At 47.1% G+C, this 25,356-nt stretch overlaps 2 protein-coding genes and 1 non-coding gene across 4 annotated transcripts; 2 read left to right on the plus strand and 1 right to left on the minus strand.

Moving 5' to 3' along the window:
* Positions 1-62: 62 nt before the first annotated feature.
* si:ch211-114c17.1 (pre-mRNA-processing factor 39) lies at positions 63-16,348 on the plus strand. The gene is made up of 15 exons (XM_056600712.1): positions 63-194; positions 879-1,141; positions 2,709-2,834; positions 3,650-3,768; positions 5,157-5,324; positions 5,776-5,956; positions 6,510-6,614; positions 7,101-7,218; positions 7,758-7,924; positions 8,200-8,326; positions 9,188-9,459; positions 12,833-13,017; positions 13,343-13,417; positions 13,725-13,896; positions 14,292-16,348. The coding sequence occupies exons 1-15, from the start codon at positions 137-139 to the stop codon at positions 14,361-14,363; spliced, it is 2,208 nt and encodes a 735-aa protein (XP_056456687.1). The 5' UTR covers positions 63-136; the 3' UTR covers positions 14,364-16,348.
* On the plus strand, positions 4,591-4,720 carry LOC130391072 (small nucleolar RNA SNORA16B/SNORA16A family). The gene has a single exon (XR_008896865.1). It is a non-coding gene; the product is annotated as a small nucleolar RNA SNORA16B/SNORA16A family (small nucleolar RNA).
* Positions 15,330-22,830, minus strand: ubxn1 (UBX domain protein 1). Of its 2 annotated transcripts, none has more exons than XM_056600716.1 (10): positions 22,727-22,830; positions 22,156-22,219; positions 21,742-21,795; positions 21,105-21,232; positions 20,935-21,025; positions 20,151-20,342; positions 17,217-17,268; positions 16,762-16,890; positions 16,397-16,580; positions 15,330-16,019 (listed from the first exon to the last, which is right to left on the minus strand). In XM_056600716.1, exons 2-10 carry the CDS (start codon positions 22,212-22,214, stop codon positions 15,979-15,981), a joined length of 930 nt encoding a protein of 309 aa, XP_056456691.1. In that variant the 5' UTR covers positions 22,215-22,219; positions 22,727-22,830; the 3' UTR covers positions 15,330-15,978. The 2 variants fall into 2 exon arrangements, with proteins under 2 accessions (XP_056456691.1, XP_056456690.1); XM_056600715.1 differs by having other exon boundaries at positions 22,156-22,214; positions 22,727-22,768.
* Between the last annotated feature and the right edge of the window lie 2,526 nt (positions 22,831-25,356).

Genomic DNA, 25,356 nt, shown 5'->3' on the forward strand with positions numbered 1-25,356 from the left:
GCGAGTTTGACTGACATGCTGCCTGTCCAATACTAGCGCTATAGGCGGGACTTGTCTACGTGAACCTCCTCCTACGCATAGCTCCTACCTGTTTGTTTTCGTCGCGCTCTGATGACGTAGCACAACGTTTGCAGTCATGGCGGCGGAAGGTTTGGAAGACCTGAGTGGCAACGGGGAGCTGGAAGATCCTTCAGGTGGGCTTTAATGTGTTCATCACGTTACTATGAATGGGTTATTTGTTGACTCTGTGATATTCTTCACCGTTTCCCTGCAGGTCGTGAATCAAAGGGTTCACCCATGAATGAATTATGATCCTTGTGTATGAGACATGCTAGGCTAGGCTACTTCATACATACTGAACTGCCCCAAACTAAAGTGGAATCCGCTCTAATGCTCACATGTCTGTTTACAGTCTGCATGTGCATCAATATCGTGGCGTTGGGAGTTCAAAGAATGCATTCAGATGGCACGCCCAAGTGCTTAACTTCAGAAATGCAATAAATTATAACTAATGGAACATGTTCAAGTTTTTTAGTTCTTAAAATTGATGTTAGTTTCTTTGAAACACAATTATCCATCCGATAAGACATCAAGCTTCAGAGTTCACTTCTCCATGCATATCCTACTTGCGTGTATTATATACTGGGTATGCACATATTCTTTTCTTCTAAGTTTTTGTATTTTGAGTTAACTGTAAAATTTACTTTTTTTCTGTGTATCCCACATGATGCACATTTTAAGATCGAAAGATGAAGTTGCATGAATAAGATAAATCTTAATTGGAATGAAAGTCTGGGTGACATTCCACCAGTCAATCAAATTGCGGTAAATCTGTTCCCGGCTCCTTCTCCTAACCTTCTGTTTGTTTCCCCTGACAGCCATGGAGGCCAGCGAGGCCCCGGCCCCTCCCCCGTCGGAGGCCCCAGAGGAGATGGTGGAGGAGAACGGGGCCGGAGCCGCGGCCCCCGACGCAGCCCCGTCCGTCCGTCTCGCTGACCCTCCGGCTTTCTCCATGCCCTCCATGCCCGAGGACGAGGAGGGGGAGCTGCCCGCCGACTTCGAGCGCCTGTGGAAGGCCGCCAGCGACACGCCCAACGACTTCACTACTTGGACCGATCTGCTGCAGTACTGCGAACAGGAGGTGGGTTTGGCTCTCATCCACCGTCCCCCGACTGTCTGAAAAGGAACCAGTGTTTCCCCTATATGCACCTAGCTGCTGAAATATATCCGCCGCTGCTGAAGAGGATAGGAGAGCTTCAGCTTATCTCTTTAAATTAAGAAGGTTATATTATTTTGCGCTACGCAAAATAATATAGCATTCCGTGCGCTATGGACGCTGGATATGCGTTTTCATATCCAGGTCAATTCACACACGTGATTAAAGCATGTAAACGGAGAGGAGAGCTCCGTATTCTCTTTAGAATTTTTTTTATTTTGCGCTACGGACGCTTCATATCCAGGTCAATTCACGCTGTGAGTAAAGCATATAAACGGAGAGGAACTTCCGTAAAGTTGGAAATTAATTGGCAGATTCTGAGTTTGCGGTTCAATAGATCATCATTGAAACGTCGTTGCGACACAATTGAGTGTAGTAACCCAGAGAACCAGCTACAACATTGTTTTCATCCAAACAAGCCCTCTTTATCGAACGGTGAATTGCATTGGCTTCTATGAGCTGTCGGCTTTCAGCCCGGGCGCAGGGACCGTCTGCAAAGTGCAAAACTGAAAACGACCACGATGGTAATATTTCAATTGCGTCGCCATTATTGACTCTAGAGCCCCAAAACTTGTTCCATAGAGGTATGACCTCTTTATGGTCCTACTACAACCTTTAGTTTTGAAAAATATATCTCTTCTTATTTTTTAGGATTTTTTATTTTGGAACAATTTCAATAGCGTTGCCATTATTGACTCTAGATCCCGAAACGTTTTCCATATAGGCATGGGCTCTTTATGGTCTTACTGCAACCTTAAGTTATGAAAAATATATCTCTACTTATTTTTAAGGAATTTTTATTTGGCAACAATTTCAGTAGTGTCGCCATTATTGACTCTAGAGCCCCGAAACTTGTTCAATAGAGGCATGGCCTCTTTATGGTCCTACTACAAACGTTGTGATGGGGAGAGGGGAGGGAGTGGGAAGATGCATTGGTCTGAGGCACAGACCTTTTCGATTGTTGTAGTATTTGTGTTATGTGATTTTACTGTATATTGTTGATATAATATATTTTTTGTTAAATAATTGTTTTAAAGATTATACTTGTCATGTGTTCAACCTCTCCCTATTTCCCCTGCTCATTACTGTGCACAAATGTACTGTATGTACCTTCAGTTGCCGGCACACACATAGAAACCTCCCGGCAGGATGCGCTTTGCGAGCACAAAAAAAAATTGCGAGCACAAAAAAAAACATTGCACCTCCGCTGCTGCAACTCCATCCCAGGGGAAACACTGGGAGCAATGATCATATGAAACTCTGCTCTTTATACTAACTATTTTTTGAACATCTTACTAAGTGCTTTACATGAAACAATTAAAGAGCACACAATAAATGGTAACCGCTTACAAAATATACCTATATACATAAGGATGTACACAAAAGAAGAAAAAGCATGCATCTTAATTGTTAGATTGTAAAAACCTCAAAATGTCTCAGTGGTTTTAAAGAACCATGCCCACGCTGTTAACTCCCTCCTGGTTGTGTGCAGAGCCATATGACAGCGTCGCGCCGGGCGCTGGCCGCCTTCCTGGCCCGCTACCCGCTCTGCTACGGCTACTGGAAGAAGTACGCCGACCTGGAGAGACGCAGCGGCTACAACGACAAGGCCCAGGCGGTACGGTATTCAGTATGGAGATACTGAATACCGTATTCAGTATCTCCACACACACTATGTGTGTGTGTGTGTGTGTGTGCTTTTTTCCATACCATCTACCTACACAGATAACCTGACTAATAGGAGTTGGGGTTGCTTGCTAAAGCCCCCTTCACTATGCAATCTTACCCTGAAAAGTTCCAGAAGATTTCCAACTTGATGTTTGAACACGAACATGGATTGATATTCTGTGATGTTTGCACTTGCTAAATGCCTGCTGAAGACCTAGTCCCACGGCTGTATCGCTGCCGGTGTGGCTGGGTTGTAGATGATAGCAGTAACATTGCAATGAGAGGCGCGTATAAAGCGTACCGACAGATCACGTCTCACACCGGCAAGTGTGAGATGGCATTACCGCCATCTGCTAGACGGTCCCCTTGTCCATCTACTTTGTATATCTTTGCATGCCAACTGTGAAAGGTTTGAGGCGGAAATCTCCAGGAATGTAGCAGCATGTGGGACTCATGAAAATCCCTAGTGGTGCCTGAAAGGTTATCCGAATAGTTATCCCGGGAACTTGGTGTGAAAAGGGCTTTAGGCTGCACCATGTCCCGATGAGTGTATCCGAGTCACGGTCAAAGCCATTCAATTAGGATTCATCCTAAAACGGCTCAGAGATTTGACATGGACTCTGCCACTTTACTGTATGGCTGAAGATTCGACATTGCAGTTATTCAAAGTAGAGGCGTGGTTCGGTGCTGGTGTTAAAATGGTAGCAGTTCTACTTCAATGCGTGGTGTGAGTTCAGTGTTCATCTGGTGTGTGTGGGGTTGCAGGTGTGTGTGCAGGGCCTCCAGGCCATCCCGCTCAGCGTGGACCTGTGGATCCACTACATCAACCTGCTGCTGGGAACCCTGGACATGAACCTGCCCGACTCCCCTGACCGCATCCGCAGGTACTCAGCCCCCCCTCACCCCGACCTCTCTGTCCATGTGAATATTTTCTTTAACCTTTATTTAGCCAGGTAAAAGTCTCATTGAGTTTCAAAAATATTTTTCAAGAGAGACCTGGCCAAGAGGGCAGCATTGAACAGACAATTCAGACATTGAACAGACATGTTTCATACAAAACACACAATTTAAAGACCGTTTTGGGATTTCAAGTGAGGAATCATACTCGGGTACAATGTCCAATATTTCCACATAATACCTCCTTGAGTAATGAGCCAATGGCATCAAATGAGATCTGTTCTGATAGTTTTCTTTCTGGAGGGAGTTCAGATGGTGCAGCAACCTTAAAAGTCCCATATCATAGCACCAGGTGTGTGTGTGTGATTATCCATTACAAGCTTTTTAGAAAATCTTCCTCTTCTGACATCACAAGTTGGCGTGTCCACCTAGATGTACCATAGGTAGATCTGTCTACCAGCCGCCCCAGTGGACCTTAGCAAAAGCATCTATCCGTCATACATCTATGTGGACACGCCCACTTGTAATGTCAGAAGAAGCCAATTTTCAAAACAGCTTATAATGGCTAATCACACTCGCACCTGGTGCTATAATATGGGACTTGTTTGAAGCTTTTTATCCCAGCCCAGTACGAGCACTCGGAACAGAAAACTGCAGAACATCCAGTGAACGCAGGCTATAGTGGCCTGATATTACTTAACTTAACTTAAGTCTGAATGCAGACCAGCTGTAAATAACAGATCAATTAAACAAACATGTATTTTTGTAAAAACATTGTCCCCTTAACTTCTCCGAAATCCCTGTATCCTAAAGGCCCCTATCGAAGCCGTTAAAGCTTATTGCAGCACCTAGCGGTCAGCAGGCGGCCATCACTTACACCGACGGTCGCTGTTCAGTTGCCAAATAACTGTTATAGCAACATTAAGGGAAAGGATATTAACCCTTAAGATTTTTTATTTCATTAACCACCTGCTTTGACTGAAGGTTCGTCTTGATAAAGTTATGTATAGTTACATGCATACAAAAATAATCCCAAAATCATAATTACCACGAGAGCAGCACAGGATTCCCGGTTTATGAACCGTATAAATCATGTGACTAATGAAGCAAAACAGGCGCAGCAAAAGTACTTGGAAGCCTCCGCCATGGATGTGTTCCTCAAGCTGTGTCCGTACCCTGCAGTGAGTTCGAGGGCATCTAACCCTCTACCATGGATGTATTCCTCAAGGGCTTTCTGTAACCGGGCAGTGTCTTCGAGGGTGTGGAACCCTCTACCATGGATGTATTCCTCACGGTCTCTCTAACCGGGCAGTGTCTTCGAGGGTGTGGAACCCCCTACCATGGATGTATTTTGATGCTGTGTCTGACCCTGCAGCGTGTTCGAGGGCGCGGTGGCGGCGGCCGGCGTGGACTTCCACTCGGACCGGCTGTGGGACCTGTACGTGGAGTGGGAGAAGGAGCAGGGCAACATGCGAGCCGCCGGCGCCGTGCTGGACCGCGTGCTGCGCGTCCCCACGCAGCTCTACAGCAGCCACTACGACAAGTAGGAGGAGTCGAACAATCACCTAGACGACTTACCCCACTCAATCAACCTGCATTGAACTATGCATTCACGTGAATGCGCGGGTACACGCATCCATAAAAGCATACACTGGAGCGCCCCTTTATTCATCCTCGCATCCAGACGAACAGTGAGTCGTCTGTATGCCTGCCAAATGTCAAACTTCCATCCCCGATAAGTTGTGAACATTGCGGGTAGCCGGCATGTGAGACTCCTGCACATACTTTACCCTTACTGATACATCCACTCAAATAAATACATTATCTCATCTTAATCTAGGAAATCCTAAATCTTTATAGATATCCCTCTAGTGGGAATGCCTTTAAATCTCTTGTTGGCGTGTTTTGAACCAAATGGAAGTTGAAAACACGACAAGAATCAGAGTTCAACCTTTCACCCCCCCCCCCCCCCCCCCCCCGCGCCACCCCGGCAGGCTGAAGGCCCACCTCAGCAGCCACGAGCCCCAGGAGGTGCTGTCTGCGGAGGAGTACGAGGAGCTGCGGGCCGCCTGCCGCCAGAGCCAGAAGGCGGAGCGGGCGGAGCAGGCCCAGGAGGTGGAGGAGGAGCGGCCCCCGGGGGAGGAGGAGCCCGCCACGCCCGAGGACCACGACTCGGTGAGGGCCCCCGGCACGCCGGCCCCCGACCCTCGGTCACGGTCTCACTTAATCCTAGGGCCAAACTCTGTGGGGAAGGATTGAATTGAGATTTTTATTATTTTATATTATATATTATATTTTTTGTATAATATTGCGATTGCTATTTGGGATGCATTTTTTCTTTTTAAAGTTCCTCATCGCCTGTATTATTCACTAAACACTTGACACACTGGTGGTCGGGTTTTCATCTAGTGCTCTCACACACATGTCACGTGAGCGGAGGGTAAGTGACGCGTAAACGTGAACCCCAAGTAGTCCACTGTTTCCGATTTCCGACACTCTGATTGTGTTAAAAACAATTACTTTATTTTTATTTTTATGCCCTTCTATAACATTGTCTGTTTGGATCAGATTAATCATTCAGCCCTACTTAATCCATACATTTTGGTAGAGGAGGAGACTATAAACGGGACCCTTCTGGTGAACGGAGTGGCGTTGGCGCTACACTGCGGCTGTGTCGGGGATTGTGTTTGTTGGGGAGTGTTTTCATTAAGGCCTCTTTGCCCTCCAGGAGGAGCTCATGCAGAAGATCCGGGAGCAGGTGGTGGCTCGCCGGGAACTTGTCTACCAGCAAAACGAGGGGGAGGTCCGCAAGAGGTGGCACTACGAGGACGCCGTGAGTGACCACGCCATCTGTCCGCAGGATCTCTGGGACGTTTTCAATCGTCTCGCTCACCATTCGTCCGTCGAGTGCTTGTGAGGGCATCGCTTCCCCTTCTCTGTGTGCAGACTGACAGGTTGTGTGATTCTGCCTCAGTGTTGCACACAGCCTAATCCTGAACCCTTATGTGGGGAAGTGATGCTGCCATGGTTAAAGATAGAGCATGCACTACTGTCTATGGAGGCATTCAAAACTACATTCACGCACAATTGAACAAAAGCCCTCTCTGGATGCCTGAGTGCATCGACAATCAAATATACAAAGGTCTGCGTTGAATTTCATCGGATGGGGGTCCTACCTGCTGACGAGCCATTCAGCTTCAGTCTCTTCCATCCATGTGTCGTTCATTAACAGATTTTCATTCGCTACATGTTTTCCTTTAGTCCAACCGTTCTCCTCCACCATCTGATCCCATGTCCACTCACCCCTGTTGTGGTGTAGATCAAGCGGCCGTACTTCCACGTCAAGCCCCTGGATCGCGTCCAGCTGCGGGCCTGGCACACCTACCTGGACTGGGAGGTGGCCCAGCTCAGCTCAGACACCAAGGACCCCGGCCAAGGTGAGGAAACCATGGGCAAGGAGGACCCTAATGATCAGAGCTATTGGGTGCCGGTTACTGTGATGAATTTAAACGAGTATATGCGTAGGGATGCGTATATATGCGTGTATATGCGTGGAACGTCAGGGACCAGCCCTAGTCAGCATAGTTGACTGTTATCTGTCCTGAAATTGGGGGGGGGGGGGCTCATGTTTACTCTGCTCTGAGTAAACATGAGCGGAAACAGTAAAGGGCATTTAGCACTTTTATCAAAAGCGAATTACAACGCTTAATGCACACATTCACAATACCGACAGCGGAGTCAACCATGCAAGGCGACAGCCAGCTCGTCAGGAGCAGTCCGGGTGAGGTGCCTTGCTCAGGTACACCTCGACACTCGGCTAGGAGGAGCCAAGGATCGAACTAGCAACCTACCGATTACCAGCCAACTCGCTTGACCTCCTGAACTAAGCCGACCCACATATTTGCTGTTCTATGTGCGTAAAATAATAAACAAAAATAAAGAATGCATCAACATGACCCCCCCCCTCCCTCCACAGAGCCCACCCAGGAGGCCCAGGAGGAGGGGTCAGAGGTCGCACCACCGGCCCAGGAGACGCCGGCAGAGACCAGCGCCGTGGTGGTCGCCACCGACGACCACAGGGTCCGCATCCTGTTTGAGCGCTGCCTGATCGCCTGCACACTCTACGAGGAGTTCTGGACCCGGGTAAGGGGGGGGGTGTACATGTTGACAAACACTGGCATAAACACCCAGAGTAGAATCCCATTTTTAGAAGGAATGCCTTAATCTATCATGATCTGCCTGATCTCAAAGGCGTTCATCACCGTCACGCGGCCTCTGTCCCTGATCCCATCTGCGTGGCGCTCGCTCGCTTCCTCAAAGCGCTGGCGGCACAAAGGGATGTGCCGTCCGGATGGTGCTCTGGTGGGCGCGTCCGGCGGAGCCGTGATACGAGTTCTCTTCTTCCTCTTCCCCCGCAGTACGTCCAGTACCTGGAGCCCCACAGCGTGGAGGAGGCACGGGCCGTGTACCGCCGGGCCTGCCTGGTCCACCTCACCCACAAGCACACCATCCACATGCACTGGGCCACCTTCGAGGAGAGGCAAGGTGAGGCGGAGCGCAAGGCAACACACGACAGGTTCACAAGCTTCCTTTTAATGCTTTGTTTTTAATGCTTAGGTATTTTATGTTCCTTTTAAATATTCTTTACAGACGCAGCACGATTGAAACAGTTGCATTTTACTCTCAGATTTCAGTCAATTTTACCCGTAGTTCTTCCAGAGATGTCGAACGCTGATGTCACTTTGCACGCACACATAACCTTCCGCCTCATGCTTGAAGCACATTACACACCCATCCGACTGCCCATCGTCGCCAGAAAACGCAGTCGGACTGCGAAGTCTGCTCCCTTCTCCCCGACACAGCAAAAAAAAATTCAAGAACACACCTGATCGACTTCTGACTTGGGTGAACGTTCTGCGCTTGCGCGAGACGTAATGTCTGCATAACAGCAGGCGACGCTAATCTGTATTGTGGCCCCAAAACATTTTTAACCGGCAATGACGGAAAGTCTCTCTAGACCGAAACACAGAGCACGCTGTCGCCTGACAGTCATTATCCAAATATGGACTAGTAAAAAATCCAATTGTTGCCTAACGATGCGTTGAGAGAGTGTGTTGCCATCGTCTGCGCCGTCACTGTTTATCTGGTTTGTTTACCATCGTCACTTCTGGTCGGATTGGTCAGACTCACCGATTGGGTCACGGCCCGATTCGACATGTGGAATGGGCGGCTAGAACACTGACATCGGCCGACCGCACAGAACACACCTCACAGACCTGCGTCACCCGGCTCTCCGACCACCAATACTCTGGTCGGTTTGTCTGCGCCTTCAGACTGTGCAGAAGAACACGGACATGAACCTTCATAACCCGATGACCCCCCCCCCCCCCCCCCCCCCACAAACAGGGGACCTGTCGGAGGCGCGGCGGGTGCTGGAGGCCCTGGAGACCACCCTGCCGGGGCTGGCTGCCATCCGGCTGCGCAGGGCGGGGCTGGAGCGACGGGCGGGCCACCTGGACCAATCGGAGGCCCTGTTGAGGGAGGCGGTGGAGGAGTCCCGGGAGAAGCCGACGCTGCATGCCTTCTACTCCATCAAGCTCGCCCGCCTGCTGCTGAAGCTCGGCCACAACACCAGCAAGGCCCGCGCAGCGCTGCAGGAGGGCCTGGAGATCAGCCCGGTAACCCCCTTACCCTGTTAACTAGGGGTGTAACGGTACACGTATTTGTACCGAACCGTCACGGTACAGGCACTTCGGTGCGGTTACAGAGGTTTACCGCGGTTCGTAAATGTGGCGTACATAACGTTAATATGGTGAATGTAAAGGCTTGTTTTGCAATACGGATTTTAAAACTTGAAGTCGGAGTTCCACCCGGACCGTTTAGCCAAAGTAATGTAGCGACCCTGGGACAGTTAAATAGTTTGCGTGTTATGTGTTGCATTATATTTCGTTGTCCGTTATGCCAGTTGTTCTATGTGCATGTATTGTAATGTTCTTCTTGTCAATCAGCGTGGGGGCGAATCATTAGGTCAGCTGGGGGAGGGCCTTGGAAGAACAGGAGGGTGGGGGCCTGCACGCGAGTGAGACCGTGTTGGGGGTTGCCGGGGTAACCGGGGTTTGTTTTGGGTCGGTTTTCTGCCGTTGGTTATGACGTTACGGGTTTCAGTGACCTGTTTTTGTTTTTTTTTACTAATGACTCGACATCATTATGTCACCGGCGAGGTCACTACATTGGTGTCAGAAGTGAAACTATTATTATTTATTTTTTCTCGGTCCTGCTGTGCTCGGCGAGTCGGCTACTCCGACTCCGTAATCCCTTCAGCAGCTCTCCGTCGGGATGTCGGATACGCAATGCAATTGGCCGCCCGATATATCTTATACAGTATGTATGTTACAAACCATTTAAGCAGTGTTGTAAATACACTTCCAAAGCTTTTCAAATCTTATTTGGTGTTTTATTGGTCCTGGTGCAAAGTAAACAATGTACAAAGTAATTAAGGTACAAAGTCAAACCGAAGAAGTGATTCAGGAAATGATTTTGTTAGAGGACCAATCACAGCCCTTGCCGTCTCCGTTGCGTCGACCAATAGGTCCATGGTTTCGACGCATAGTTAAAAATATTGGATGTGCACGTAAGCTACGGAGAGGGTCTCCAACAGGCTGTCCGGCAATGGATAGGGCTCCCTGTGTCTTCTTACAGCACTTTAACATGCACACGCATTTGAAAAGGCGCCATCCAGGTGTTACTATCACCGTTGCTGTGAAAAAAAAAAGCGAGCTGTACAAACCCAGCTCACTGGGAATTCAGAAACTGAAATGCCATAACAAATGGTGTTATGGCATTTATTGGTGTTTTCATTGCCGCTTTTTTTTTTTTTTTTTTAATTCCCCTTAACTATTAACCGTACCGTATCGTACCGTACCGTGACTTAAAAACCGAGGTACGTACCGAACCGTGACTTTTGTGTACCGTTACACCCCTACTGTTAACCCACCTCTATACCCTGAAACCCACCTCTATACCCTGTTAACCCACCTCTATACCCTGTTAACCCACCTCTATACCCTGTTAACCCACCTCTATACCCTGCTAACCCACCTCTATACCCTGCTAACTAGGGGTGCAACGGATCACAAAGCTCACGGTTCGGATCGGGTCACGGTTTTTGAGTCACGGGTCGGATCATTTTCGGATCAACAACAACAATAAAGATAACAAGACAAATGTGACTTTAAATAAAAAGTCACATATAAAATAACTGTGTAAAAACAAAATAAAGTGAAAAATAATAATATCATCCTGCTTCCTTTAAGCATGGTCAATATTTAAAAAATGTGCAATTTGAGGCATTATTCCTTCTTCTTTTTAACATGGATAGGATAGTAAATAATCCCTAACCCTGGATTTACAATTCAGGATGTTTGCATTGCCTGGGGAGTTTAGAGTCTACACTCTCCCAAGGCAATGCAGACATCCTTATCTTCTTTTTTTTAGTTTGGTAGCGAAATACAGTTTCTGTGGTGTTTTATTTGGCATTTTGTAAATCCCTTGATTTCGGTTGGGAGACTCATGCTCATTGCAAGGGGGGTTGGTTGTAGTCTTTTCGCTCGGTTCTAGCCCTACTGTTGATACGCGAAAAGACTACAACCAAACCTAAAGATGTCCGGTTCCGGTTCCGGTTTACGTTTCAATGGGATTTACGGAACGCCAATTAAAACACAACAGAAACTGTATTTCGCTACGATACTTGATGATGTTGTTAATACCGGAATTGTCCTCTAAACATGCGCTGGTCACGTCAACGCACAACTTTTTTTTTTAATCAGCCGATCCGCGGATCACTTGCGTCCCGAACCGTGATGGTTGATCCGTACGGATCACGGGAAACCCGTGAACCGTTGCACCACTACTGCTAACCCACCTCTATACCCTGCTAACCCACCTCTATACCCTGCTAACTCACCTCTATACCCTGTTAACTCACCTCTATACCCTGATAACCCACCTCTATACTCTGATAACTCACCTCTATACCCTGTTAACCCACCACTATACCCTGCTAACTCACCTCTATACCCTGATAACTCACCTCTATACCCTGTTAACTCACCACTATACCCTGATAACTCACCTCTATACCCTGTTAACTCACCTCTATACCCTGTTAACCCACATCTATACCCTGATAACCCACCTCTATACCCTGATAACCCACCTCTATACCCTGATAACCCACCTCTATACCCTGTTAACCCACCTCTATACCCTGTTAACCCACCTCTATACCCTGATAACTCACCTCTATACCCTGATAACTCACCTCTATACTCTGATAACTCACCTCTATACCCTGATAACCCACCTCTATACCCTGTTAACTCACCTCTATACCCTGATAACTCACCTCTATACCCTGCTAACCCACCTCTATACCCTGATAACTCACCTCTATACCCTGCTAACCCACCTCTATACCCTGTTAACTCACCTCTATACGCTGTTAACTCACCTCTATACCCTGATAACTCACCTCTATACCCTGCTAACCCACCTCTATACCCTGATAACCCACCTCTATACCCTGCTAACCCACCTCTATACCCTGTTAACTCACCTCTATACGCTGTTAACTCACCTCTATTCCCAGATATACCCTGTTAACTCACCTCTATTCCCAGCTGTACCCTGTTAACTCACTTCTATACCCAGATATAGCCTGTTAACTCACCTCTATACCCTGGTAACCTCAACTCCACCTGGTCACCCTGGGGTCATGTGAAGTCTCATGCGAGGAATAATCATTGATGGATTTGATAGCAAGCTAGCTTCGCTAAGGTTTCTGCTCCCGTTTCTTTCAGGCGCTAGTTGAGTCCCGCGTGGACTGGTCCGTTGACACCCCATTTGCCCTCAAATTTAATAGCATTGAAGATTTCTTAATCAGTATTCTGTTTTTCTGTTGAAGTAGCAGCCTCTTCAGTGCATGATGTACAGCTGACCGTTGGAGGGGCATATTCTGACCTTCTCTCTCTCTCTCTCTCCCCCCCCCTCCAGGACAACGGAAAGCTGTACATGAACCTGCTGGAGCTGGAGGCGTCCGGGGACCCCCGGTCTGCGGCCGGGGCGGTGCAGGAGTGTGTGACGAGGGCTCTGGCCGCGCCCCTCTCGCCCCGAACCAAGATGGCCTTCTCCCAGAGGGGCATGCAGTACGCCGAGGACTACGGCACGTCCATCCAGAGGTCAGACGCCCCCACCCCCCTGCTGCGAGCCGGCTGATCGCACACACGCTGTTAACGGTCACGTTCGCGTTCCGGGGAGAATACTGCAAAAACTTCGTAGTTGACCCCTTTTCAGTGTCTCTTCAATGTAGTGGTTGTACATATTTCAATTATGAAATAATTGTATCTTTGGGAACAAACCTATGTTCATAATGACAGTCTGTAGCAGGTGAGAAAACCGACGTATCCCATGTGGACTGCCGTCTGTGTGGCTAGATATGAAGCTCTTCAGTCAAGCATGAAATAAGTAAAGTCTGAACTGAAGGCCCCTTCTTGCCCTCCGCAGTGTGCTAGCCATCTACCAGAACCACCAGAGGCTTCTGCAGGAGCTGAACCCCAAGAAGAGGAGTGCTGAGAACGGGTGAGAGGAGGAGCCGTATTCTGCTAGTTATGTACAGTAACAATGTACATGTACCGCCTGTTCTTTCATTCCAATCGTTTCTATAATTATAACGATGCAAGTGTGCATCGGGCGTGTCTTATGATTCATTTAGAATTTGAACAGTGAGGAAATAAATTGCTTTCAACATCTTTTCTCATCTTGACCAGAACCGTAAAGATTCCGTATAAATAGTTGACATTTGAAAAGGGACAGCTTTATAGATCGAGCAACTCATTTTGGACGTTGTGTGTCAATCATCTCATGGGATTCACTGATTGGTCAACAGGGACGAAGAGGCGGAGAAGCTGATCAAATCCGACGACGGCTCTGCTGTCGCCGCCGGGCAACAAGTCCCGCCCACCATGCCCCATGTCCCCATAACCACGCCCCCTCCCCCTGTGATGGGCGCCGATGCCAGCGCCCAGGGGACCTACGGGGCCTACAACAGCTGGTACCAGGTACGCAGAGACCCACCTATAAAGGGGTGGGGTCAGGCCGCCAGGTGTGAGTGTGATCAGCCATCACAAGCCGTTTGAAGCCCAGCCTTTTCCTGTGTTGTAGTGACGTCACAAGTGGGCGTGTCCACCTAGATGTACGCTGGACAGAACGGTCTACCAGCCTACCCAGTGGGCCGTAGCAAACGTTGCTGATCTACCTATCATACATCTAGGTGGACACGCCCAGTTCTGATGTCACTAAAACAGGCAGATTTTCATTCTTTAAAAACCTGCGTTAGTCAGAAATCAAACTCTTTCAGACATTTTGGAGTAAGAGAATTTGAGTGTGTGTGTTCTCCTTGCATTTGATGGTTTAAACAAGATGCTTTTTACTCAGAGTGCTGTTCTCATTGCAGCAACCTCAGTACGGCAGCTACGGCTACCAGAACACCTGGAACTACAACCAGGGGTACTACCCGCCCAGCTAGGCCGACGCAGAGTGGGGGGGCCAAGAACGGCGTGACGGCCACAGGAAGCCACCCTTAACCCCTACGCACAATGTCCTTTCCGTCACCAGCCTCCCACTGGAATCACAGGAATTGTGGGTAATGTCACTGTGGAAGCTGGAGAAGAGAGCGAGAAAAATAAGGACACATGGTCGCACATGCTCAGTTCAGTGTCGTCTGAAGGGGGGGGGGGGGGGGGGGGGGGTCCACCCATAACATGAGGCTCCACCATAGAGACCATCTGCTTTTTTTTTTTTTTTTAAACCAATTATAGCTTGCATCTGCTCTGGGTGAAATTCCCGCCACTATCTTTTTTTATTTTGTATTTAAGAGGCCCCTGCCTCTTGTGTTTTAATCCAAACTGTGTAATTGCTCCAGTCTGCCCCCTCCCCCTCCCGGCCACCTTCCATCCACATTTTAAAGCTGTCCATAGCGTTCAGCCATACAGCCTAGTACGGTCGGAGTACTGCATCATTCCACAACTAGGCCAGCTGTTCTGTCTTTTTTCTTCTAATGTGTATATAAAGGTGTTTTATAGCGTGTCTCTGTAATGGCGCTTCATTCGTGTTCAAGTTTCTGGAGTTTGTTATCCAAAACTTGAAAAATGTGGTTTGCAAAGAATAAAGTGTTAAACCAGCTCTTCCACCAAAGCCAATGGGGGGGAAACACCTGCTTAAGGGATGAGGGTTTTCCCTGGAATATCGCCTTGCTTCTGGGCAGCTGAAGAAAGGCACACATTCATTACTTCTTTGACCTCCTTGCGTGTTAATGAGCCTTGGTCACCCATCCTGGAGTCGTCTTCTCACATGGGGACAACCTTGTGTAACATCTATTTTTGCAAGTCTGCTTGTTGATCTTTTGCTATTTGTAATAAAGATTGTAAACCTGACACAGAAGAGGTTCTATCCACTTTTAGGTCAGCATCAGGACAATATCTTCATACTGTAAAGCTACAGCGCTGGGTAGAAAACAGGTCTTAGTTCAGTCAGGCATTTGTTTATTTATTTGAAGCGGGTCCTTGGTGGCAGCATGGACATAAATCAAAACTCCTGTGAATATATAAAAACATCTGGCAAAGGATATCACAGAATAAGGAGGATCAGGTGGGGCCCGAGACGGCCCTGTGTCATGACTAGTGATGTTTGAGGGAACCACGCTGTGAAAGGTTCAGGCTATAAGGTACAACACCAGGTTTAGTGTTTTATAAATGTCCTTTTTATGTTCTGGGGTGGCGCTACATAGCGTTGCAATCAATCACTGTTCAATAGTTTCTTACTTCAACACACGCATTGTAGCATTTCAAGAAATAAAATGTTCACACTTCCCCCTATTTAATCTTTATTTTTGTCACGGTCATCTGATAAAAGGGAGGACTTCTACAGTCCCGAGTACAGACTACACCGCCTCATCGTTAAAACAACTGGTTGATTGGTGTGCTAATGCAGCTTCCCCCCATAATCCACCCCATGCGCCATATGCAGGCTTGGCTCAATTGACTCTGCTTTCCATTCCCCCCCCCCCCTCCCTCTGGGCTCTTATTTTGAAGTAGCAGAAGTCATGGCGAGGTAGGCTCACATCACATCTCCTGATGCCACGCTCACTTCTTAATGACGACCAGCACGGCCGTCGGCACCAGCCCTACAGCAGAGGAAGGAGGACAGGATTATGGTTCTGCTTCATTCTCAAAATTGAAAACCGAGCTATGTTTGCTGATGGATAGGCACATTTGATAAGCATTTAGTCGTTTAGCAGACACCTTGAAGCAAACCAAAAAAAAGAAAAATAGAAATGCTGTAGTTCTTGTTCCACCTTGTTAGTCACAAACATACAGTCACTCCCTTAGTACTCTTTTTTTTTTTTGCATTTTTAAGGAGAGCTGGGATACAAAAATGTCCTTGCGAGCTATGTCTTCTTTGCCTGTTATGTTGTGCAATTCACTAATAAAATAACTTGACAGCACATTTGAACAAAACTTGTGGGTGATTCAGCGAGCGAGGCGGCAAGGCTGCGCTCACCGAGCTCTTTGAGGGGCTTCTCCATGTCCAGCTCGGTGTACACCTGCCGGGGGTAGGGCGACAGCAGGGTGAAGTCCTGGCCCTCGGGCGTGTTGCCGTTCATCTGCACGTAGACGCGCACCGCAGCCAGCGGCTCCTGGGCCTTGAACACCGCCGTGAGGGCCGAACCGTCAAGCAGGCGCACCTGGACACACACACACACCACTTGTACTTGCTGCTGTGGCACCCAATGTCATGTGATGAATCGAGAGTACAAAACAAGCATTCAGAACCCTGAGTACAAATGAGTGACGAGTAACTGGTGAGCATTTGATGACATTGTCTTCTTGCACCAGTGTGCGTGCGTGCGTGCGTGTCTGTCCTACCTGTATCCTACATTCGTCGTACTCCTTCTTGGTGGGCGGGGGTCCCTGGCCCCCGACTGGTGAGGAGGGGGGGGGGGGCTGCACGGGGGCCGAGGTCGACTCTGCAGCGGGCGCGCACCCGCCCCCAAACTGCATGTGACAACACAATGTTCATCTGAGTGACTGAGTTTAAGGGGAGGCACGGTGGGAGTCTAGGGAAAGGTCTCCTTTTGATAGTGTTGGCTGGTTTCACTCATTAACAGGATAGAGGGTTTCACTCATTAACAAGATCGAGGGTTTCACTCATTAACAAGATCGAGGGTTTCACTCATTAACAAGGTCGAGGGTTTCACTCATTAACAGGATAGAGAGTCACTCATTTACGAGGATGGAGGGTTTCACTCATTAACAGGATAGAGGGTTTCGCTCATTAACGAGGATACAGAGGTTCACTCATCAACAGGATAGAGGGTTACCTTTTTGGCTCTTTCCTCCCGGTCTCGTGCAATCTTATCTTTTACCCTCTGCCTGGCGGGAGACAGAGGGAGAGCAATGGAGGGAGGAGAGTTTGGGATTAGCGGCGACAATCCAGTAATACACAATTGAGAGGGCAAAAATTAGATCAGAAGTTATGTTGAAAGAATTATATTATATACTTTTGGTCGTTGGGGCCAATTTTCGTTTGACGGACAAGCCAAAAAAAACAACTATATTTCACCTTCTACTGCCTAAAATATCAACGTTATACTAGATTGTAACAACACTATTGTTATCGTATGTTTCTGCTGATGCCAGAGCATTGCACTGTTGGAACAAGTCATTTGTAATTCTCATTATGCCGTCTCATAAATCAGTCTGGACAAGCTTAAATCTGTGTCAACGTTTTTTATGCTTCAAGTTTGTTTCGACCAATCATATTCCTTGGGGTGCGGAGAGCTTTTGTCTCAGAGGGAAAGCCTCCATACTGGCAGCACCACAACACACGTGTTTTGGTTGACTGTAGATTGGAAGAGACCTAAAGACTTGTATGAGAAGATTAGATTGTATGCGTGTCGAATATGCCGTCATGGCATAATCACAGGACTACTCGGGAACCCCTGAGGCGGTGTGCACCGACGACAGGACTCTTTTCCACCATAGCGCTGGTGATCATACTTGAGTTCTACTTCAGAATACGCCTTCCGATGTGCACACAAACGAAAGTCTGCCAATAGTCAGTGGAGCATCCTGTCCCAACACCAACGTCCTGGGGCCGTTTGTCTGTTAAGACACTCAACCCTAACCCTCTGTAAGGACACTTAACCCTAACCCTCTGTAAAGACACTTAACCCTAACCCTCTGTAAATACACTCAACCCTAACCCTCTGTAAAGACACTCAACCCTAACCCTCTGTAAAGACACTCAACCCTAACCCTCTGTAGAGAGAATTAACCCTAACCCTCTGTAAAGACACTCAACCCTACCCCTTTGTAGAGACAATTAACCCTAACCCTCTGTAAAGACACTCAACCCTAACCCTCTGTAGAGACAATTAACCCTAAGCTTCTGTAGAGACAGTTTTTGTTTTTTTACTTACTTTTACTTATATTTGAAGACAGAGCGGTACTTATACGCCGTTCCACTTGGCTACGTGACGATCGTTACTTTCTTTTTTTATATATATTTTTTATTACATGCAAGATCTATTTCTCTTCCTGAGGGACGTCCTCAGCCAACATTTCTATCTCGTGACTAATTTAACCAATAGAAACCTGACAAAATGATCTTGCCAATCAAATGCAGCCACTTGAGTCACATGACAAGTGTTTCTAATTGACAAAAAAACACTTGTCTAATGTCTCTTTTCTTCAGCCTCTGTAGTTTAATACGTTAAGTGAGTTTGCCAGCAGGTTTTGATCATTTTATTTAAAGGTTGATGCATTTAATTTTGCAAAGAATTTATTTATTGTTTATATTGTATTTATTTATTTTTAAAGACCTTACTAATTGTTTTATTTAAAATAATGTTATTTAACTTATCTTTATTTGAACATTGCTGTTTTTTGTATTTTGATTGTGTCTATTTTGCACTGTTTATGTTGCCCTGTATATTTAAAAAATAAATCCGGAGAAACTCAGTAGGCCTACTTGTACTCTTGAGTACTCGAGTAGTCTTTTCACGATACTTTTTTACTCTTACTTAAGAAATAATTTTTATGAATACTTCTACTTCTACTTCTACTTGAGTATTTATAGTCTTAAAGTAACAGTACTTTTCCTTGAGTAAATTTGTTGGCTACTCTACCCACCTCTGCCCTTAACCCTAACCCTCTGTAAAGACACTCAACCCTAAACCTCAGTAAAGACATCTAAACCTAACCCTCTGTAATGACACTCAACCCTAACCCTCTTTAAAGACTCTTAACCCCGACCCTCTGTAAAGACTCTTAACCCTAACCCTCTGTAAATACACTTAACCCTAACCCTCTGTAAATACACTTAACCCTAACCCTCTGTAAATACACTTAACCCTAACCCTCTGTAAATACACTTAACCCTAACCCTCTGTAAAGACAATCAACCCTAACCCTCTGTAAATACACTCAACCCTAACCCTCAGTTAAGACACTCAACCCTAACCCTCTGTATATACACTTAACCCTAACCCTATGTCAAGAAACTTAACCCTAACCCTCAGTAAAGAAACTTAACCCTAACCCTCTGTAACGACACTTAACCCTAACTCTATGGAGAGACACTTAACCCTAACCCTGTTAATACACTTAAGCCTAACCCTCTGTAAAGACACTCAACCCTAACCCTCTGTAGACACTTAACCCTAACCCTCTGTAAAGACACTCAACCCTAACCCTCTGAAAAGACACTCAACCCTAACCCCCTGTAAAGACCCTTAAATCTAACCCTCTATAGACACTCAACCCTAACCCTCTGTAAAGACACTCAACCCTAACCCTCTGTAAAGACACTTAACCCTAACCCTCTGTAAAGACACTCAACCCTAAACCTCTGTAAAGACACTCAACCCTAAACCTCTGTAAAGACACTTAACCCTAACCCTCTGTAAAGACACTCAACCCTAACCCTCTGTAGACACTCAACCCTAACCCTCTGTAAAGACACTCAACACTAACCCTCTGTAGAGACACTTAACCCTAACCCTCTGTAAAGACACTTAACCCTAACCCTCTGTAAAAAGACTTTACCCAAACTCTATGCAGAGACACTTGGTCCACTTTTGAATACATTTCAAAACCTCTGAACCCTCGGTATCCCTCATATAATAAGTTTCTCTCCGAGGCCGGTCGAATATGTCCTAAACTAAACAGGGAGCCCAACTTTACTCCACCCATGTCCAACCTAAGCCAGACTCAACCACATGACGTCCGTGACTCTGTAGCTGAACACGTACTTTGCCATCTTGTCCTCCATCTTCTCGCGGCTTCGCAGGTCGGCCATCTTCTTGAGCTCGTCGTCCTGCAGCTTCTGTTTGATGTGCAGCAGCTCCTGGCCGTGCTTCCTCCTCTGCTTCTCCCGCTCCACCTCTTCCGCACGCTCCCGCTCCCGCCGCTCCGCCTGCTTCAGCCGCATCAGGTCCTCCAGCCTGCACGCACGCACGCACACACACGACAGCATGTAGAGGAGGAACCATAGATAGCTCATATTTCAATTGACTCCTCTGCTTAGAAAGGAGTCAGTAGAGGTGGTTCATCTGGTAAGTATGCCCACTGGGCTCCTCCGTAAGGATGGGTTCCAGACACGACCAGTGGGGTGGAGGCCTCGGGGAGGACCCACGACTAAGTGGAGAGAGATTATATCTCAACACTGGCCTGGGAACGCCTTAGGATCCCACCGTCAAAGCTGGTTAATGCCTGGGGCCCCCTGCTAGAGCTGCTGCTTCCCCCCTCGACCACGGATAATTGGTTGAAGATGAGGATGAGTTAAATTGACTGAGGAAGAGAGAATCACCCCACATTGGATGCCATCCATCTCAGCACACGGCTGTATTTCTGCCATATTCTTTGGTAGCGGACACCCAGATTCCATCCACACAATAGGCATTTGGTGAAAATGCAGTGACGGGACACAAGTCCAGATTAAAGTCTCTGCATGAAGGGGAGGACAGGGATGTCCTCACACAGCGTCTGCCACCCGAACCCCTTTATAACCAGAAACGGTGCAGCCACGCCTCTGACCTTTTCACTTGCTCACGCTTCTCCTCTTCCGTCATTGGTCGCCTGGTGTCCCCATCTTGGATTTCCTGTTCCATGTCTAAAACGTCCGTCCCTGAGGGGAGACAGGGCAGGGTCAGCGACCGTGTGGTCGACACGGAGGGTCGCCGGTTCTCTGTGACAACCACACTCACCCTCAGCCGTGTCCGCTACTGCGGGCTGGGCTGGACTGGCCTGGTCCCCCACCGGACCCCCGAGGGGGACCCCCACAGGGGGCACGTAGGGCTCATCAATGTCGGGGTCTCCCTCGTGCTCCACTAACCTACGGAGGTCAGTATCACAGGTGAAGCTCTAGTGAGTCAGTGGTTAAGAAAGAGTATCTAAATGGGTTTGGAGAGGGGATGATGAGCAGAAGATACACTCTGAACAGCTGCTAGTAGGGTTTGATGTGAATTTAATATTCCCATCGTTGCGTCTCGCTGCCCTTTAGACACATAAAAAATACTCGCAGAACAGTTTTGGCCTTATGAGTGACACACAGATCTTCTAAGAACAAACAATGAGCCACACTATCTAGCTGACTATCCAGCGTGCATGTTTGGGCAATTGTATATGGACGAGACTGAAGTCCTCACTGTCGTGATCGTACATAAATAACTAGTATTCCTAATGATTCATTGACTCTATATTTTACCATGCCATTTAAAGTCATGCTTTCTACACAGTATAGAACATTGTCAAACATTATTTTATTTTTTTATCTACTTATTGAATCGGTCCAATGTTTGTTACACTGCCTGTCCATTCCTCCCAGTAACAGGTTATAATTACCAGTCCATGGCTCGCTCTATCCCTTGGTTCCCTGTGTTTGCCACCGCTCTCTCCCTGTAAATAAAAGGGTGATTAATACATGAATTCGCATTTTAGGGCAATTCAATCACCGGTACAGTCTTAAAGGGCTTAACAGGCCGTATGTTTACGACACCTCCCTGACCCTAGCCCCCAAGAGGGCCAAAAAACCCCTCCCTTAATTAAGAAGAACTATAGCGAAGGAACGCAGAGTGGGGGATCCCACCTTCTGGGGATTGTCAGGAGTGCAATGATGGCCATAATTCACACACACATGCATACATACATGCATACATTAAACAGGCAAAATGTTATAAATCGGTGATAGTAAAATAAAAACGTTCAACCGCTAAACGAGTATGGAGTCCCAACAAGTCCTTAGAGAAGGAGACTCACGCGCTGTTTCTGCCGAAGCCCATCTCCAACAGGCTCTCTAGGGTTGATAGTTCTGCCATCTTCTCTGGGGTAACAAAACCCCAGTGGGACAAATAAGATACATCATTATACTACATCGATTATATTATACGACCACTTCTTACAGCGTTTATAACCCTTTAGTATCATAACGTTGGCCCATTACACAATGGGGACCAGTCCAACAACAACTCACTGGGACCAGCTCATTCAAGTCATATGTTTCGTTCCTTGCCTACACTAGAGAATATGGAACAATTATGGCAAAAGAAGGTTAAGTATAACACTGTATATCAGCGTCAGTTTAATTGAAGACCAGTTTATCCATGGAGATCTACCAAACTGCGAGCTAAATGTAGCTACTGCTTGGCTAACACTGTAAGCAGGGAGGCTAGCAAAACATATGACCCAGCACTTTCTAATAACGGATTTATATTTAGGAATACTGTTTTTAACTCCTGTAATTTAATGTATGGGTAGGCATAGGGCATCGACATATACTGATGTGTTTATTTGAGCCATAGTGTTGATTTGATAACAGTTAGCTACTCACAACAGTCAGCACAGCATCCACACTACGGAAGCCTTGTGGGGTTAACGAATAGCACGCTTGAATGAAGTCCGCTGCACGGCTCTGTTGTGTGACTGACATCTGCTGGTGGCCGCTGGAACAACCTCCTGTTTTAGTCATAAAGGTCCCATGGCATGCTACTTTATGGGTGCTTTAATATAGGTATTAGTGGGCTCCTAACACAGTATTTGAAGACGTTCCCGAAATTTGGACGTGGTGCAGAATTACAGTCACTACGAGCCAGTCGCACATTGAGTTTTCCCATAACGCATCGTCTCGGTGTCTGTAGCTTTAATGCAAATGAGGAGGAGAGAGGTTGGTCAAGGAGGAGGCTGGGGGTGTGGCCCTGAGCAGCTTTTGGCCACGGTAATATGCGATCTGTTTACAGTGGATGTATCGCAATGGCGAGGCGCACACAGCCTTTGGCCGTGTTTTGAAAATATTCTAGAACAATCCGGGTGCTCTGGCGGGAGTCACTGAGCTCTATATCTAAATAATATCATATTATACATAGATATCTATACCATATAATCTATATTATCACGGCCAAAAGCTGTGTGCACCTCCAGAAGATATAATAGGGTGACCAGACGTCCTCTTTTTCCCGGACATGTCCTCTTTTCGAGACCTAAAAAATGCGTCCGGCAGGGATTCCAAAAACGTCCGGTATTTTGCCTCGTCGCAAAAAAAAAAAAAATATATATATTATTGTTATTATTATCTTTTTATTTTTTTTTGCCTCTTCGCATATTTGTGTTTCTGGGTCTTTCACATAACCTACTAGTTATTACCATTGTATATGTCTATGGTTATTACGGCCTTCCAAGTTCTGGAAATGGTATCTCCCTTACGTTCCACCTTCTTGCGCGAGCTGACTGTAGAGAGAGTCTGTCATTGGGCGACCGATCTCATGTGCTCGTTGAGAAGGTGCCGTGTATAGACGGAATGAAACCCCCACTGAAGTCCGTAGGCTCACGATACAAACCCCCCCCTCCCCCCCCGTCAACAATCTTGCCCGGGGCGCAATTGGACCTAGGATCGCCACTGTCTGCAGCCATGCCTAAACGTAAATGTAAGTTCACAGACGAACTAAAGAAAAAAATACCCATGTTTTCGCCCCCCCCCCCCCCCCGCGACGAAGTGTCCTCTTTTTCACAAACTCAAATCTGGTCACCCTAGATATAATGAATCTGAAACGACTGCGTCGGGTTCTCTGACGTCTCTGGTTCTTCCACTTCTACATCAATTTGAAGTAGACTGAAATGAGACATGGAGGAGAAAGGGATTGTCTCCCGCTGGAGCCCTGCTGCCCGCTGACGAGGCACCACCGCCTCGGAAGCGGGCAGCGTGCCTCGCGGCGGTGGTGCCACGCAGTTCGTGTACTTCAGGGAGTCAAAGCCAAAGTTCCTTTCCCCCCAATTCCTTCTCAACCACGGCTCAGATAACCCCCACTACGAGTCTAGTTGTGGAAATACCAGAGATGTCAGAGAACCCGACGTGTTATGCGCCAGGACACCATCAGCGGAACAGTTATCCAAATAACAAAGAAGAGTACAACAGTCGTAGCTCATTGTCTCATTTGCAAGCCAAATTCTCTGGGCGGGCAAAGCAGAGAAGGGGAGGTAACATTTCGCTATATGAAGACATACAGGGAAAATTCCAAATGAGCGCCTCTGAGCTTTGCTTTTTTCAAAGGTAGAGCAGGATACCTACTGCTCGTTTTACACCTAACGCCATTTCTAGCTACTGGGAGACCATAGTCAGGCTAGGGGAACTCGTATTAATGTTAAAAACTTCATAAAGTGAAATTTTCATGCCATGGGATCTTTAACCAATCCAGATAGACAACTGCTAAGTTACCCTGGACTTGTATATTGTATGTAGACAATATTTTTCAGTGCTTAAAGAGTGCAATTAGTCTCCAGCCCACATTTGAGCAGAGGTGTGTGGGTGTGTGGGCGTGTGCATGTGCGTGTGGTGTGTTTGTGTTAGTGTGTGTGTGTGTGTGTGTGTGTGTGTGTGTGTGTGTGTGTGTGTGTGTGTGTGTGTGTGTGTGTGTGTGTGTGTGTGTGTGTGTGTGTGTGTGTGTGTGTGTATGTGTGGGTGTGTGTGGGCATGCGCGTGCTAAACTGGGTGTGACAGCATTATTTTATGTTTGTATTAGTTTTATTGTTTCTGCTTCTATTAAAGCCCACGTAGTCAAGCCTAGAAGTGTTTGTTCAAGCGTCTGAAATTGGTCACGAGTTAGCTGAATAAACTGGTAGCATTAGTACAATGTCAGATGGGATGTTATTTTAAGGTTGGCTGAGTCAGTTGAAAGTATAACGTTTTGTAAATCTGTACGTACAGAGACTATTGGTGTGGGGGTTGCCATCGCGCTTGTACTGCAAATGTCTTTAAGCACTAGTCAACCTGTCTTCAATCACGTTTACCAGTACAACCTGCAATCTCAGCATCTATCATGTTTCAGATAACACGATTAGATCAAGGAAATATAACACCAGTACACTCTCTCATATAACCCAATATAGATGGCTATCATCGCACATAAACCAAACTTAATACGTCAGTGTATTGCTATACAGTCCAAGACAATGTCTCCAAAACAATCG

This window comes from Gadus chalcogrammus, chromosome 10 (genome assembly GCF_026213295.1).
Source record: "Gadus chalcogrammus isolate NIFS_2021 chromosome 10, NIFS_Gcha_1.0, whole genome shotgun sequence".
Taxonomy (NCBI): domain Eukaryota; kingdom Metazoa; phylum Chordata; class Actinopteri; order Gadiformes; family Gadidae; genus Gadus; species Gadus chalcogrammus.